Source organism: Peromyscus californicus, unplaced genomic scaffold, assembly GCF_007827085.1.
Source record: "Peromyscus californicus insignis strain IS unplaced genomic scaffold, ASM782708v3 Scaffold_12__1_contigs__length_115047231, whole genome shotgun sequence".
Taxonomy (NCBI): domain Eukaryota; kingdom Metazoa; phylum Chordata; class Mammalia; order Rodentia; family Cricetidae; genus Peromyscus; species Peromyscus californicus.
This window is the reverse complement of record NW_026294413.1, coordinates 106,590,561-106,605,446: the sequence shown is the minus strand read 5'-3', so window position 1 is coordinate 106,605,446 and position 14,886 is coordinate 106,590,561. Positions and strand designations below refer to the sequence as shown.

Genomic DNA, 14,886 nt, shown 5'->3' with positions numbered 1-14,886 from the left:
CCTCAATGTTAGCATTTAGGCGTCTGTACTGGCCTGCCCTTAGGGTCCTGACAGGATATATCCTCAGCTGCAGCAACTAAGCAAAGCCCCGCCCCCCATGCCCCATGTGCATTCGCTAGGTTTCCTTATAATAGGCGGCCTTGCCCACTTCCTGTCTCTTTCTCTTCCTTTGCTCTTGTCCCCAGGGACTGGTCTCTGCCCCCTTCTCTGCCCCTCCTCTCCTCTCCCTTCAATAAACCTCCCACATGGGCTCTGTTGAATAGTGTGACTCCTTCTCGTCGTTTTTAATCCTACCTCAATCCAGTAATCAAGACATGCCCCAGAAACATCTTCCCAGGCTGACCCAATCCAAGGAAGGAAAAACAAAATAAAACATGGAATTTGGATCAGAAAGTGAGATCAATCAATTGTTGAATCCTGATTTTATCTCTTAAATAGTTCTTGCAAGAAGGCAAGTTGAAAATGGATGGCAGTTGTACTACAGTGATGCTCAGAGTGGGCTCAAAGGGATCAGGAGGGAAGATATCCCAAAGAGGCAAAGCCGCACTGGGTATCAGTGTATTTGTTTGTGTATTCGTTACTTTTTGTTGTTCTAATAAAAACACCATGACCTGCAGCAACTTAAGAAGAGTTTAGTTTATTGTCCCAAAGGGGGGTTCCATAGTGACAGGGGAGGCATGACACCAGGTGGATGTGTGAGGATTTAACTGGGAATAGGCAACTGGGGCAGAGGTCAGAAGGCAAGAGATAAAATTCCCACATCAGCAGCTCAACCAGCGAGATAATATCCTGATACTGCAGCCAGAATGCTTCCTATGTCACCGGACTGGACCAAAGGCCATCTAGGTTGAGGAGATAAAGTAATGAGAGGGGAAGAAGAGGTTAAGAAAAAGTGGGGATCAAAAAGGGGGAGAGCCAGGGGTACTATAGAAGATGAGCCCAGAGTCCACTTGATGGTCTACAGCTCTGAGATACGACCTTTCCCAGCCTGGTACTTTCTGCTTCAATAAACACACGTTTTCATCCTTTCTGAACCTTCACTTATTTCATTCCTGGGCATTCAATTCTTTGTTGGACTCTGAGAAGCTAACCTATAACCCTAATCCTTTCCTTCCCCTTTCCCCAAAACAGCTGGTGCAGAAAGCTGAGCGATCACACCTTCAACCATTCACGGAGAAGAGGAAGTGAAGCGGAAGTGGGGCAAGGCTACAAATTTTCAAAGCCCACTCCCAGTGGCATGCTTCCTCCAGCAAGGCTATCCCTCCTAAAGGTTTCACAACCCCAACAGCATCACCTACTGGAGATCAGGTGTTCAAACGCATGGACCCACGAAGCAGAAGCACATTTCTCATCTAAACCACTACACTTTGTTAGCAGAAGGAGCCTCCAAACTGAAAATGTATAAAGAAGTCCTGGCTTTGGGTTAAGGATCTAGAAAGCATGGACTGGAACAGGAGAGGAGTATTTTGATTAGAGGTTCCTGAGTGGACACGTAGACACCATATTAAGAGTGAAGCCATCTGAGTCACATTCATATTCACCAAAAGCACCTGCACAACAGAGGTAAATGACTGCCAATTCACACTAACCAGCCTTACTAGCTGTTTCGAAGCTCACACAAAATACATCTGGCTAGCAAAAGTGGTGGAAATGGACCCAACAATATCCAAGTGGCTCACTTGCATAGCTTGTGATATGGCCTCATGTGTGAATTCCAGTGTCTTGTGACACATACACAAGGCAGAGAACTTCAGAACTCTCAAAAAGGTCCAGTACCTGTGACCAATAAACATTTAGAAAGAACTGAGTAGGCAGGGTCTCAGATTGAAGTGCTTGTGACCAGGTTAGAATTACAGGCAGGCTACGGTTGCCTGACATCTGCATGGATGCTGGGAATCTAAACTCTGGCCCTCATGTGCATGAAAAATATAGAGGACAATCACCAATGACTCACATTACTTAGGAGTGAAAACTTGGGTTACAGCACCAGGGGGGCCACCAAGGCCTGCCAGGATGATGGCTGAGGTGACTGATGTTACCATCTAAGGGTTTGGGTTGAGTTTTCGTCACCAGTTAAAGAATTAAAGGGGAGCCGGGCGGTGGTGGTGCACGCCTTTAATCCCAGCACTTGGGAGGCAGAGCCAGGTGGATCTCTGTGAGTTCGAGGCCAGCCTAGGCTACCAAGTGAGTTCCAGGAAAGGCGCAAAGCTACACAGAGAAACCCTGTCTCGAAAAGCCAAAAAAAAAAAAAAAAAAAGAATTAAAGGGGAAATTTTTGAGCATGACACATGCAGAAGGGAGAGATCTCAAACACAACAGACAAAATCAGCTGATGAAAAAAGGCTTTCATGAGGGGTGAGGAAATGCTTGCACACACAGCAAGCAGAGAGAGAAAGAACCCTTTGCAAAGCAAGGGTTGGATTTGGGAATCTGAAAATCCAGTCTTTCCTCAAGGGCTAGAGGCTTTATGGGACTTCAGGGGTCTTCCTCCTCTAATTCAGTATTGGTCAGTTTGAACAAAGACAGGGTGCTTTTCTGTCTTATAGAGTGGGCATGGCATAACAGAAGAACCCCGGAGCCCCTTCTTGTAACAGGTCACAAAGCAATTTTAATTGTGATGAAATTGTTCATTTTGAGTGAAGCAGCATTTACAGATATGCATGTATGTTTATCAAAACTTATGTAACTACACTAAAAGCAGGTTGTATGGCAATATCTTAGAGCTCATTTTAAAAAGCACCGTTGATGTACTTTGGAACACAAATGAGTCACCATATCCTGCTTACCTTTCCAACACCCTTTAGGCTCTATTCCCTTAAGGGGCTCAAGCTTCCTGGGGTTAACTCCTATCTCAACAGCCACTTAGATTTCTAAGATAAAGTGGTAGCGGTGCTCATACTATAACATCCTTTCCTCTTGTATCAGTCAAGGTTCAGCCTGAGAAACAAAGCCACAGAGGCGAGTACTTCTTATATGGATCAGGCGTCACACAACTTCAAGAACTGCTTAAGTGTCTTCTGAAATGTTGCTGTGACCTTCTGGTGCTGGAGTTGGAAACACAGAGCAGGTGCAGGGAACGGAAGACAACTGTAAGTTCCAATAGCCAACCATGACCCACAAATACGAGGAACTGAAACGTTGGCAAGTTCCTGTTCTTTATTTTGATGGCGTGGGCAGGAGCTAGTGTCATGGAGCCAAAAGCATACCTTTGCAGGAGTTGGGAACGATTCAGGACTCACAGGAAGAAGAGTTGCAGGCTCACCCACTGACTCACATTAAAATTCAATAACATCTTTCATATCATTCATAAAAAATCTCTTAAAACTAATCCTAAGCAAAAAGTGAATGCTGGGAAACAGTTCAGCCCAGCCAAATGGACACATTACAAAGCCACCCTGCCATTTCAAAACCTAAATGGCTTATTACCCTCACTTCCTTAAAACGTGCTGAGTTCTCTGTGACCCAGCATCTAACAGGCCTTCTGACATCTCCCAACCTCCCACCTCAGAGTATATTGGGTTTGTTTAGTATAAGTGTTCTAACTTCTAGAACTTTCTACATTGAATCCTCTCAGGGTGGAACACCCTTCCTTTCTCATCTTCCCCCTTAACCTGAGATTTGTTGACTTACGTATTCAGCCCCGCTTTGGAACTTCTCTAGTGCATACTTTTTTACAGGTGATAATGCAGGGCACCCATTAAGTTCTCAGCTGAGCAAACACGTTAATGGAAATTAATACTGATTAGTGCTTGAGCATTAGAGGATTGAGAACCATTGTTAGAGTCAGTGTAGTTCTAGCCTGCTAAAACTAATCCAGGTGTGGTGCCACAAACTTATAATGCTTGCACTAGGGAATTTGAAGCCTGCCTGTTTTTCAAGACAAGTTTGAGGGCAGCCTGAGATACACAGAAAATTTGGCGCCAGCTTGTGCTACAAAGTGAGACCCTATTTTCTTTTTTTTTCATTGAAAAACTGGGCTCCGTAAGCTGGCCCAGCAGATAAAGGTGCTTGCAATATACGCCCGAAGACCTGAGTTCCATCCCTGGAACTCATATAACAGTGGGGGGAGAAAACAAACTCCACAGAGTTGTCCTCGGACCACCATTTTGGCACATGCACCCAAAGACATGCCCCCAACCAACACACATACAGATTTTATGAACCAAGGACAAGGGGCTGAGAGATGGCTCAGCACTTAAGAGACTTGTTGCTCTGATAGAGGACCTGGGTTTGGCTCTAAGCACCCTCATGATGATTCACAACCATCCATAACTGAAGTTCCAGGCTATCTGATGCCTTGCTCTGGCCTCTCTGTGCCCCAGACTCACACATGAGGTACATACATATATGTGCAGGGAAAACATTCATATGTGTTATTTAAAAATCTCAAAAAAAAATAAAACAAGAACAAAAAGTTTTAAGTAAAATGTGGGAATGTTACTCATTTCTGCAGAAAGACATATAACCATTTTTCCTCTTTTTCAGTGTCTCATTGTGTGAGGTACTGAGAAAGTAGAGTCCAGGAGAAGGCAGCTTGTTTGGGGATGGCTCATGGGATAGGGATAAAAGCCATGAAAGTTGAACAGGACAGAGAGGCCGGTAAAGGTGTCCCTGGGCAGGGAAGGCTGTGAGTGCCTGAACGAAGCTCCCTATCACTGAGGACCTGAGGGTCTGCATGGAAATGGAGCACTTACTCTGAAGTAAATGCCCCATCCGCAAATGCTTCCCTGGCTTATTGTCACCTCCAGGAAACTTGCTCCTCTGGCTTTAGAGAAATTCCCAAGGCAGAAGTAGAGGGCCCACGAGTTCTTAGAATAGGAAGCTGCTAGAATACTGCCACAGGCACAAAGAGGTAGACTGAGGCAAGGGGGCCTAATTTACCAAGAGTCTCTTTGCAAAGGATCTTTTTGTCCATTCTTCACGGCACAAATACACCCAGAATAAGAAGTGTCAAACAGTTTCACTTCCACCTTCTGAGAAGTGAACACTTGAGAGTTCGGGGAAATTCCATTAACGACACCTAGATAGGTGAATAGGTCATCACTGGTCACAGCTGTCCTCAAAGGATGCTGACTGATGACACACACTCCCACTTGTATCATCTTTTCCTACATGCAGTACAAAAACGGTGTCCCTGGAGTTACAACATGCAACAGCACAGCCTTGCTTGGAGGAGCTACTCTCTAAATAAATGTCTGAAAAGGACAGGAATAGATAACATAGCATTAAAAAATATTTGATTCAGAGCATTAGGAAAATACAAATTAATCATTCTTGGGTGCAGGTTATTTTAGGCCCCAGAAAACATAACGACATGTCTAGAGACAAAACTGGTTGTCACTAGTTGCCCCTGAAATCTCACAGAAGACACCAAGTTGCTGTAAAATACCCATAGAGCACTGGGCAGCCCCGTCCCTAGCAAGAACTACTCTACTACAAACACCAGTTGTGTTAAAGACATCTGGGTATTGATATTAAACATATGTATGCACATTATTATTTATACATTTATGAGAGTTAAAAGCCAATGTTCACATGCCAGCAAGACAAAGTGTTGCATTAGTACCACCAAACCCAAAGGAATTGGTGAGTCCAATACGTCGACCCTCAGTTTTCCATTCCTGTGCCTCCAGTGGAACATAATTGAGATCAAATTCTGGCTCTGTACAATCCAGGTTTAAAGTTGGTGGTAGTTTTTGATGGTAACAAGCCAGTGCGGTAAAAGCTGCCTCAACCGCCCCTGCAGCCCCCAACAGATGCCCGGTGGCTGCTTTTGTGGAAGATATGGCAAGGGCACCAGCGTGGTCTCTAAAGAGCCTCTTAATGGCCCTGTTTTCAGCGGCATCACCCAGTGGTGTGGAGGTGGCATGTGCATTGACATAGGATATCTGTTCAGGCAACACACCTGCATTTTTCACAGCAGCAGCCATGCATCTGTAAGAAAATGATCAGATAAGTTTAATTTCAACAGACTGTTCACCTGAGCAGCTTGTGTGAGAGAAAGGAAGGAAGGTTTCCAAGTACACTGGGTAAGCTCCATCCTGAGTGTCATGGCAGAGACCCTGTGATCCACAACGCCAAAAATAGCTAGTATTTCTCCTTTTACAGGAAATCCCACTAATCCTGGCAGATTTAAGTAGATAAAATGTAATATGGTCTAAGCTGAGAAAGTAACATACTTTCTAGGACTTTTTTCAAAGTGTGGTCTTTAGACTGGAGCTGGTTAGAAATGTACTCTTGAGTGTCAGCCTAGATCCACAGTCAGAATCAGCACATCAGCAAGACCCCTGGGTGACCGGACTGAGAAATGCTGCTTTGAAAGGAACAGAACCCAACCAGACACATCCACCAGGTCTTGTCTTTATTCTCTAGGTCTGATAAGGGTTCAAAGTGAAACTGAGGAAGAGAGCTGTCATAATTACCAAGCAGAAAGGGGGACATAGGGAGTCAGCAAAGACACAGCTCTATTGGCTTTGACTAAAGTCCAATTGACTAAAGTCCATTCAATTTTTGTTTAAAGATATTCAAATGTTTTCAAATATTTTAAGCAAAGAATTTAAAAAAAAGTTTAGTCTAAGATAGAAAAATATATACTATACACCAAGACCAAATAACTTTTTTTGAATTTGAAGTTCCAATAGTTTCTTACAGGAAAAAATATTTTGAAGAGAACAACCAGTCTTTACCTGAAGGCACCTTCTCCTTCAGAATCGGGGGCAGTTATGTGACCAGCATCACCTGAGAGTCCATAGCCCAGAACTTCCGCATATATCCGGGCTCCTCTCTGAACAGCATGTTCATGTTCTTCTAACACCAGCACAGCAGCACCCTCGCCCATGACAAAACCATCTCTCTCTGGATGAAACGGTCGGCAGGCCAGCTTAGGATCTGGGTTTGTGCTCAGAGCCCGGGCTCTGGAAAACCCAGCAAGAGATAATGGACTAATGCAAGAATCTGTGCCCCCAGCCACCATCACATCTGCATCGCCATGGGCTATAAATCTAAAGGAGTCTCCCACAGCATGTGCTCCTGTTGTGCAGGCTGTGGACACTGAGTGATTGGGACCCTTGAGTTTATAGCGAATGCTGACCTGGCCTGCAGCCATATTGATCAGAATCTTAGGGACAAAGAATGGGCTGACTTTATTGTAACCTTTGGTCTGAAACATCAAAGCAGTTTCAGAAACAACTTCAAGAGGAACCATGCCCATGCCAATGGCAACGCCAGTAGCAACCCGATCTGCTTCTAACTTCGGATGCCAGCCGGAGTCTTTCAGGGCCAACTCTGCTGCCCCGATGGCCATGATGGTGGGAGATGACATGGACTTGGTGTCTGATTTGGACACAAAGTTTTGTTCATTGAACTGACCTTCATCAGCACCTCTTGGCACATAAGCAGCTACACTGCAAGGAATACTCTTGTACTCATCACCAACTACAGAAACAATTCCACTTTCTCCTCGGAGAAGCCGACCCCAAACTAGTTGAGTCCCAACACCAAGTGGTGTCACTAGTCCGATGCCTGTGATGACAACTCGCCTGAGAGACACGGCTGCTGGCATAGTTCCAGAAAACTTGCGTTTGCTTATTAACCAACAGCATGATGCTGGATATGGATGAGAGCTTGTGGCTTTTAGAAATTTTAGTAAGCAGTTTGACAACATGGTTGGAATTCAGAAGATCAAAAACACATTCCTGGAACAGACCACAAGAGACAGCAAATGTCGTTTAAACAACAGAAGGGTCTAACAAATACCCTAGGTGTGCTTGCAGTCATGTGCTAAAGGCCACAGCGAAATGCCACCCTCGTTTGGACTTAACTTTTGTTTTTAAGCTGTGAGAGACTTCAGACAGCCAACTGATAGCTAACTTACTAGTTTTCAAGAAAATTGGACAAGGAAAGCCTCGAGGCCACCCCACCCTGATCCGATTGCAGGGGGCATCCACCCTTCTTTAGGCTCACTGAGGATTACTGTACAGTGTGGACTGAGTCTATGTGACATTTCTACGGTCAATGCACAGAAGGCCGGCCGTCTCGGGCCTATTCCGTGAAGTGTCCTTTATCTACTTCCCTGTAGGGCAGCGAACCTTTCCGGAGGCCCCGCCACAGCCCCGCGCAGACCTGGCAGGCAGGCTGGAAGTTACTTCCCCAGGTCAGCATTAGGAGCTCTCAGGGCTCCTCGATCACGCCACGCCCTTCACCCCAAACCTGAAACGCGGGGGCACTCGGCCGCCGACAGGGCGGACCGCAGCCACTACCTGAAACAAGCCTTGGCGGGCGCCCACCTTATGCGCATGCGCGCACACGCCCACAGCAGCAACGTTTCCGCCCGGAGACCGGCGCCTGGTGTCAGAGATCAGATGAGCAGGGCGGGACTTCCGCCGGCTTCCGGGCTCTGAGTTCGCCGCTCTGCGTACTGAGACTGTCTTTTTAGCGATCCTCACCTTGGGACACAGCGATAATGCACAGATATTTCGGTGTTGCCAGAGAAAGGATGCAATCATTTCCTCAGGAAATTCCGGGGAGGACAAAAAGCTGTAGCCTCAGTCAGGCCTCCATGGTATCTGTGGGGAAGGTATTGATAATACCACACGCCATGAAACCGAAGTCCTTTGGAGGCCATCCAAATGCCACGCAGCCACTGAAAACAATGTGAATACTGGTGAATATTTCGTAATGTGTAAAGACGTTGAGAGTATTTGTTAGGAGTTGTTAGTTGCAGAACAGAATATAGCGCTTTCAAATTTAAAGGTCTGCAAAGAAATCAGGCACAGTACACGCCTGCAATTTCAGCACTGGGGAGGTAGAGAGAGGATCAGGAACTCAATCCTCAGCAGTGTACCAAATTCAAAGCCAGCCTGGGCTACTTACCTGAAGACCCTGCCTTTAAAAAGCAAAACCTGAAGTCTCTAGTGCAGTGTTTGTGGTATCTCCTCTCCATTTTTTTCCTTACCCTTATTTACCATAGTAAACAAATAATGTAAATAAATGATGCTTCTTTAAAATTAAACTTTTGATTGCTGACTTATGGCAGGAAGTGAATGGAATATGCCCAGGATCTAAGCAGAAGCAAGAATAAAAAACATGTTTATTTCTGAGCTTATGAAAAGTTTAACTTACTTGTTCAGAGCTGATTGTGAATCTGTAGTAGGAAAGTATGAAACACAGCAAGGTGGTGTTTATAAACCATTTGTTCAAATCTGTCCCAGCTGTGAGCTTTGTTTTTCCTTCTTCAGATAAAGGATGGATTATACCATCTGCACATGAATCTTTTAATCATGCTTATGTTTCCTTATGATAACCTCTTGTGGCCATTGTTGCCAAGTATACTATTTCTTCTTTTTCAACTGCAGAAAAGATTTTGTGTCAAGCTTATCTTTTTCCTTGTTAGTCCTGGTTATGCTTTGTTTAGAAGTCTACTTTGTCTATAATGATTAGGGAAGCCAAGTTTGTCCTTGATCCCAGGGCTTTCCACTTGCTTAGTATGAGCTCTCCGAAGTGAAAATGTTACTCCCTCCTGTACCTTTGGCAATTTGTATGTAATACTGTCCCAGATGCAGGCAGCCTCAGGTCTCAGAAGGTGCAGGAGTATACAGAGTGTGGAAGGTTAACTGAAAAGGGCACTCTGTCTATGCAGCCATGGAGAAGTCATGTCATCATCCATGCTGCAATGAAACTTCCTGGTGGTGCAGATGTTTGGGGGGTCTCCCACACTCCTGTAAGCAACTGCTCACCTAGGCTCTGTAAGCAAGCCGAATAAACCTACAGGCACTCCAAGCTGGACGTTAGGATTCTTGCTTTGATTTATTGTTCATGCCCTGTAAGTAGTTATTTGTTTCCCTCTTCCCAGGGAAAGAATTCTCAAGCAATGTACACACACATAAATGTGATGTAACAAGATTGTAATTTCTATTTCAGTTTCTCTCTGATCATTTTACTTCCATCTGGAAAGGGGTAAAAATTTTACAAAATCCTAATAGCTGTAGGTGAGTTAGTACCATAGTTCTTGTTAAAATATCGTGGTGTATTGAACACAAATCTTCAAATTGGTTCTGCTTATCATAGCTTCCTCTTAAAATTTGTCTCATTCAAAGCTTTATTTCCAAATACAGTTTCCAGTTAAATAAACTTTCTAGCCAGCAAGTTGGACTCCTGTTTGTAATATTACTGTAACACTAAGACAATGAAGTCAGTGCTACTACCGCTTACAGTCAGGAAATGCTTGAAAGTTGTGGGCCGTGATTTCAGTCTGTGAAACGAGTAAAAGGATGCATCGCTAGTCACCTCGGGGAAACAGGCATTGCACTAGGAACAAAACAACAGGGCCATATGGCCAGTGCCAAATCTGAGAAGTTAGGCTCAGTAGAGCTTTATGACCTGAATTCCATTTCCAGAACACTTTTTTTTTGGGGGGGGGGGGTGGAGATAGGCTTTCCACTGTGTAGCCCTGGCTGTCCTGGAACTCAACTCTGTAGAACAGGCTGGCCTTGAACTCACAGAGATCCACCTGCCTCCCAAGTGCTGGGATTAAAGGCGTGTGCCACCATGGCTCAGTTGTTAAAGGTTAGTCTCACAACCATTTCCAGAACTCTTATAATGGAAGGAAAGAGCGAACTCCCAAAATCTGTCCTTTGATCTCCAAATGCCATGGCAAGGGCATGTATATGTATGTACTTCACACACACACACACACACATACACACAAACTAAAATAAAAACAAATATTTAAAATTAATTTTTAATTAATTTTCAATTTAATATTAAGAATATTAAAATATTAAAAATAAATATTTAAAATAAAAACTTGAGGGGCTGGAGAAATGACTCAGAGGCAAAGGGCTTATAGTTCCAGAGGGTTGATGTCTATCAATGTGGGGACAGCATGGCAGCAGGCCACAAGCATGGTGGCTGGAGCAGGAAGCTCAAAGCTCACATCTTTACATGAGCATGAAGCCAAGAAAGCAAACGGAAAGCAGGACAAGAATATAGACCATTTCAAAGTCCAACCCCATGAGTACTCTTCCAGGAAGGCTACACCACCCAAATGTCCCCAAGTTGGGCCACTGACAGGAAACCCTGAGTTCAAATACGGGAGCCTTTCAGTCCACCACATCTCACTCCCTGGTCTTCATAGGCTCCTGGCCATATAATGCTAAATGCATTTAGTACAACTTCAAAAGCCCCTGTAGTCTTTCACAGTCTTAACACTGTTAAGTCTAAAAGCCTAAAGTTTCTTCAGAATGTAACCCTCTGTAAAAATCAAAAGGCAAATCACATATTTCCAACACATGGCACAGAATATACATTACCATTCCAAAAGGGTGGGAGTGGGACATAGTAAGAAAACACTGGCCAAAGCATGAACAGGTTTCAGCAGAACAAACACCAAATCCTGTAGCTCTGTGTCTTCTGTCAGGGACTTAGATAGCTCCACCCCTCCAGCTTTCCAGCCTGTAGCATATATGCAGCTCTCCTTGGCAGATTTCTCATGGTGTTGACATCTCCAACATCTTGCGGTCTCCACTGCAACCAAGGTTCCCTTTCACAGCTCCACACAATCATCTCTCACAGCCTCTTACTCTCTCGGGGCCTTCATGCAGGAACTCCCTGCCACATGCTACCTGGCCTCAGAGGCTCTCTGAAGCCACAGAGGGAGGATGTATGACTCCCTCACTCATCTCCTTCATGTCTAAAGCCAGCACCATGGGACAACATAGCCAAGTGGGGCTACAAGCTTGGGATGGGGCCCCTTGAATCACATGAGCAGCAATGCTTTTATTCAGTTGCTTTCTGGGATCAGAAAATGCCTTAGGTTGTGTTTTAACACTGGAAGCTTGGCTAGGTGGGGTCTTGTGCAGAGTACCTTTTTCCTTTGTTCCAGTGCAGGGAAAGCTTCTCCTAAACCATGCTAATTTTCCTCTTTCCAGCACATGCCTTGGCTGCAACATTAAGCTTCCTAGAGCTCCTTTTCTCTACAAACTGTACATTTTTATCTCGTTTTCTATCCCAAATCTCCAAAATTCTTCCACAATACTCCTCTAAAAAACCAATATGTTCAAGTTCATCACAGCAATATCTTTCTCTCAGTACCAAGTTCTATTGTGTTAAGTCTAAAACCCAGGACAAAGGGCTGAGGGGCCTATTTAACATATCAAAGCTGACCTGGCCACCAGGTTCTCCCAGCATCCCTCAGTCTCTACCTGTTAGAGGGTATGGCTTACAACACTCTGACCTCTACTCTGAACTCTCCAGACCAGGGGTTGGGCTGCCCTTCCCCTAGAGGCTCTTCCCTATATAATCCAGACGTTTTGATTACCTGTACCTCTTTGTACTTTTGGGTCTCCTGGCTGCTGCACCGGGTTCCCCTCTGTCCCATTTCCCCTTCCTTTCTCCCCACATGGCCTAGCTCAGGGTCATGTACACTCTGGACTCTCCAGAGGTTCCTGCCTCTGGCTGTGCTCTCCCTCATATCTACAATAAACTTCTTCTCCATTATACCTAGAAGTTATGTCCTTTCTTTCCTTTTATTTCTTTTTTTCATTCATATTGGCACTAAGCTTTTCTACTGCTGTGATAAAATGCCACAACCAAGGCAACTTAGAAAACAGTTTATTTTGGCTTATGGTTCCAGAGGTTAGAAATTGTAATGGCAGGACAGCATGGCGGCAGGCATGGCAGCCAGTGCAGAAAGTTGAGAGCTCACATCCTTTACCATAAGCACAGCAGAGAGAGTGAATTGGAAGTAGGGCAAGGATATATAACCTCAAAGCTTTTCCCAACAGGGCTGCTCCACCTAAACCTTCCCAAATATCAGCACCAATGTGGGGACCACATGTTTGGATATGGGGAGCATTTCTCACTTGACCCACCACACCCTGACATGCTGACCCTGGCTACGTAGTACTTGCCTTTTATGTGCATTTCTAACCAAATGGTTTTGTGGAGCTATCTGGGTAGAAACTAATAACGTTAGTTTTTGTCTTCATTTAGATTAAGGTCTTTTATACCATCTATCTCAAATTGCTTTGCATATAACAGACACTGAATATTGCTGACTCATCATTGGCTATAGTAACATAATAATGAACTGAATCACCACACTGATTCCTGAAGGGCTCCTCTCTTCATTGATGGTCTTTACTGAGGTCAACAGTTTTTTTCATGACCAAAGTGATCCTGGGGGGAAATCTGTGGGTTATTTCTTTATTTCATTTAAGAATTGTGCCACTATTTAATAAAGCTGAGATCCTAGAAAAAAAAAAAAAAAACGTTTTTAGTGATTGATTTCTGGCAACAACAACAGATCAAATGAATATGAAATTCAAGGCTAATTTAACATTACATCATAGTTTGTTTGAAGCTGCTGCAGACATAAATAAAGGTAACTAATATCTTGACTTTTTCTAGAAGAAAGAATGAAAATGTCTTCAACATGACAAGTGAACTAAGCAGACAGAAGAGGACAAGGTTCTTTGTTAAAGTAAATATCTCTAATAATTCACAAATGGCAGAATTAAAAGAAATTTACTCAGAATTCATCCTTTTTTTTTTTTAAAGTAAAGCCAAAATACTCACTATCAGACCTTTTGCAATTGAGCTTAGGACCTAAGCAATGGGCAATCCAGAAGCCACTGAATTCCATATCCTTCTGCCTATACCTATTTCTTGGTGGGTGGGGGGGAGTGGCTTTAGAGACAGGGTTTCTCTGTGTATCCCTGGCTGTCCGGGAAATCGCTCTGAAGACCAGGCTGGTGATGGTGGCACACACTTTTAATCCCAGCACTTGGGAGGCAGAGGCAGGTAGATCTCTGAGTTCAACAGAAGCCTGGTCTACAGAGTGAGTTCCAGAGGGAAAAAAATTAAAATTAAGGGCTGAGTGTGTAGTTCAGTGCTGGAACCACTACCTAGCATGTGAGAAAGCCCCTAGGGTTCAATCCCAGTGACAAGGACCAAACACATTTGTTGACGTTTGGAATTTCTACAAAAAAGAAAAAGTTCTTAATAAAGTATTCTATCAAGGGTATGATGAGGCATTGGTTGGACTAAAGAGGTTACGGATTCATTTTCTTTTCTTTTTTAAAATGTGCATTGATGTTTTGTCATGGGTGCTGGGTCCCCTGGAACTGGAGTTACAGACAGCTGTGAGCTGCTTTGTGGGTGCTGGGAATTGAACCTGGGTCCTCTGGAAGAGCAGTCAGTGCTTTAACCGCTGAGCCATCTCTCTGGCCCTGAATTCATTTTCTAAGATTAAATAAAGGACACTGGTAGATAATATGCATGTATAAATCAAGAGATGCAATGTGTGTATAAACTTTATCCTCTTCTTTGTTCATTTTATTCTATTACTGTATATGTGTTTTATGTGGGCCACCACGTGATAAACTGAGTCCCCAACTCCTTAATAGGGTGCAATATGCTGTTGAAAAATGCGACGTGATGTTTATCAATCTAATTCGGAAAAGAATACACAAATCGGAAAACCAGGTGAGTTCAGAGCCGTGCTCTTTTGTTCCTGAAGCCAGGCTGAGGCAGGACTGCTGCAAATTCAAGAGTTTGAGGCCAGCCTAGGCCACAGACCAAATCCCGCCCCCCTCCCCCTACATAAAAAAAAGACAAAACAAAACTTGTTCTTCCTTCTGGAGTCTTTTCTTCCACAAACAACATTTATCTATCGTGAAGGGAAGGCTATAAAAATATCTGTGGGCCCCTGCCCCGCACAACCGGTACCCACGTACCTCTCCCGCAGTGGCTGGCTCCCCTGTGCCAACGATCAGACCCGCCTCTCGATACCTAGCCCCGCCCACAACGCCCCTGTCCTCCGAGGCGCCCCGCCCCTCGGCGCTGAGGCCCCGCCCCGCCCCGCCCCGCCCCGCCCCCTGGCCTCAG

At 44.5% G+C, this 14,886-nt stretch overlaps 1 protein-coding gene across 6 annotated transcripts; it reads right to left on the bottom strand.

Moving 5' to 3' along the window:
• Positions 1-621: 621 nt before the first annotated feature.
• Positions 622-10,346, bottom strand: Oxsm (3-oxoacyl-ACP synthase, mitochondrial). 6 transcript variants are annotated; one of them, XM_052734062.1, is made up of 3 exons: positions 8,445-10,346; positions 6,687-7,694; positions 622-5,934 (listed from the first exon to the last, which is right to left on the bottom strand). In XM_052734062.1, the coding sequence occupies exons 2-3, from the start codon at positions 7,661-7,663 to the stop codon at positions 5,532-5,534; spliced, it is 1,380 nt and encodes a 459-aa protein (XP_052590022.1). In that variant the 5' UTR covers positions 7,664-7,694; positions 8,445-10,346; the 3' UTR covers positions 622-5,531. The 6 variants fall into 6 exon arrangements, with proteins under 6 accessions (XP_052590022.1, XP_052590023.1, XP_052590021.1 ...); XM_052734063.1 differs by lacking the exon at positions 8,445-10,346 and adding an exon at positions 8,286-8,394; XM_052734061.1 differs by lacking the exon at positions 8,445-10,346 and adding an exon at positions 8,259-8,344.
• Positions 10,347-14,886: the final 4,540 nt, after the last annotated feature.

Excerpts from the sequence above, each read along its gene's own strand:
- Oxsm (XM_052734062.1), bottom strand. The coding sequence starts at position 7,663 with ATGTTGTCAAACTGCTTACTAAAATTTCTAAAAGCCACAAGCTCTCAT. Across the intron at positions 5,935-6,686 it reads GAAGGAGAAGGTGCCTTCAG|ATGCATGGCTGCTGCTGTGA; the intron begins GTAAAGACTGGT and ends ATTTTCTTACAG.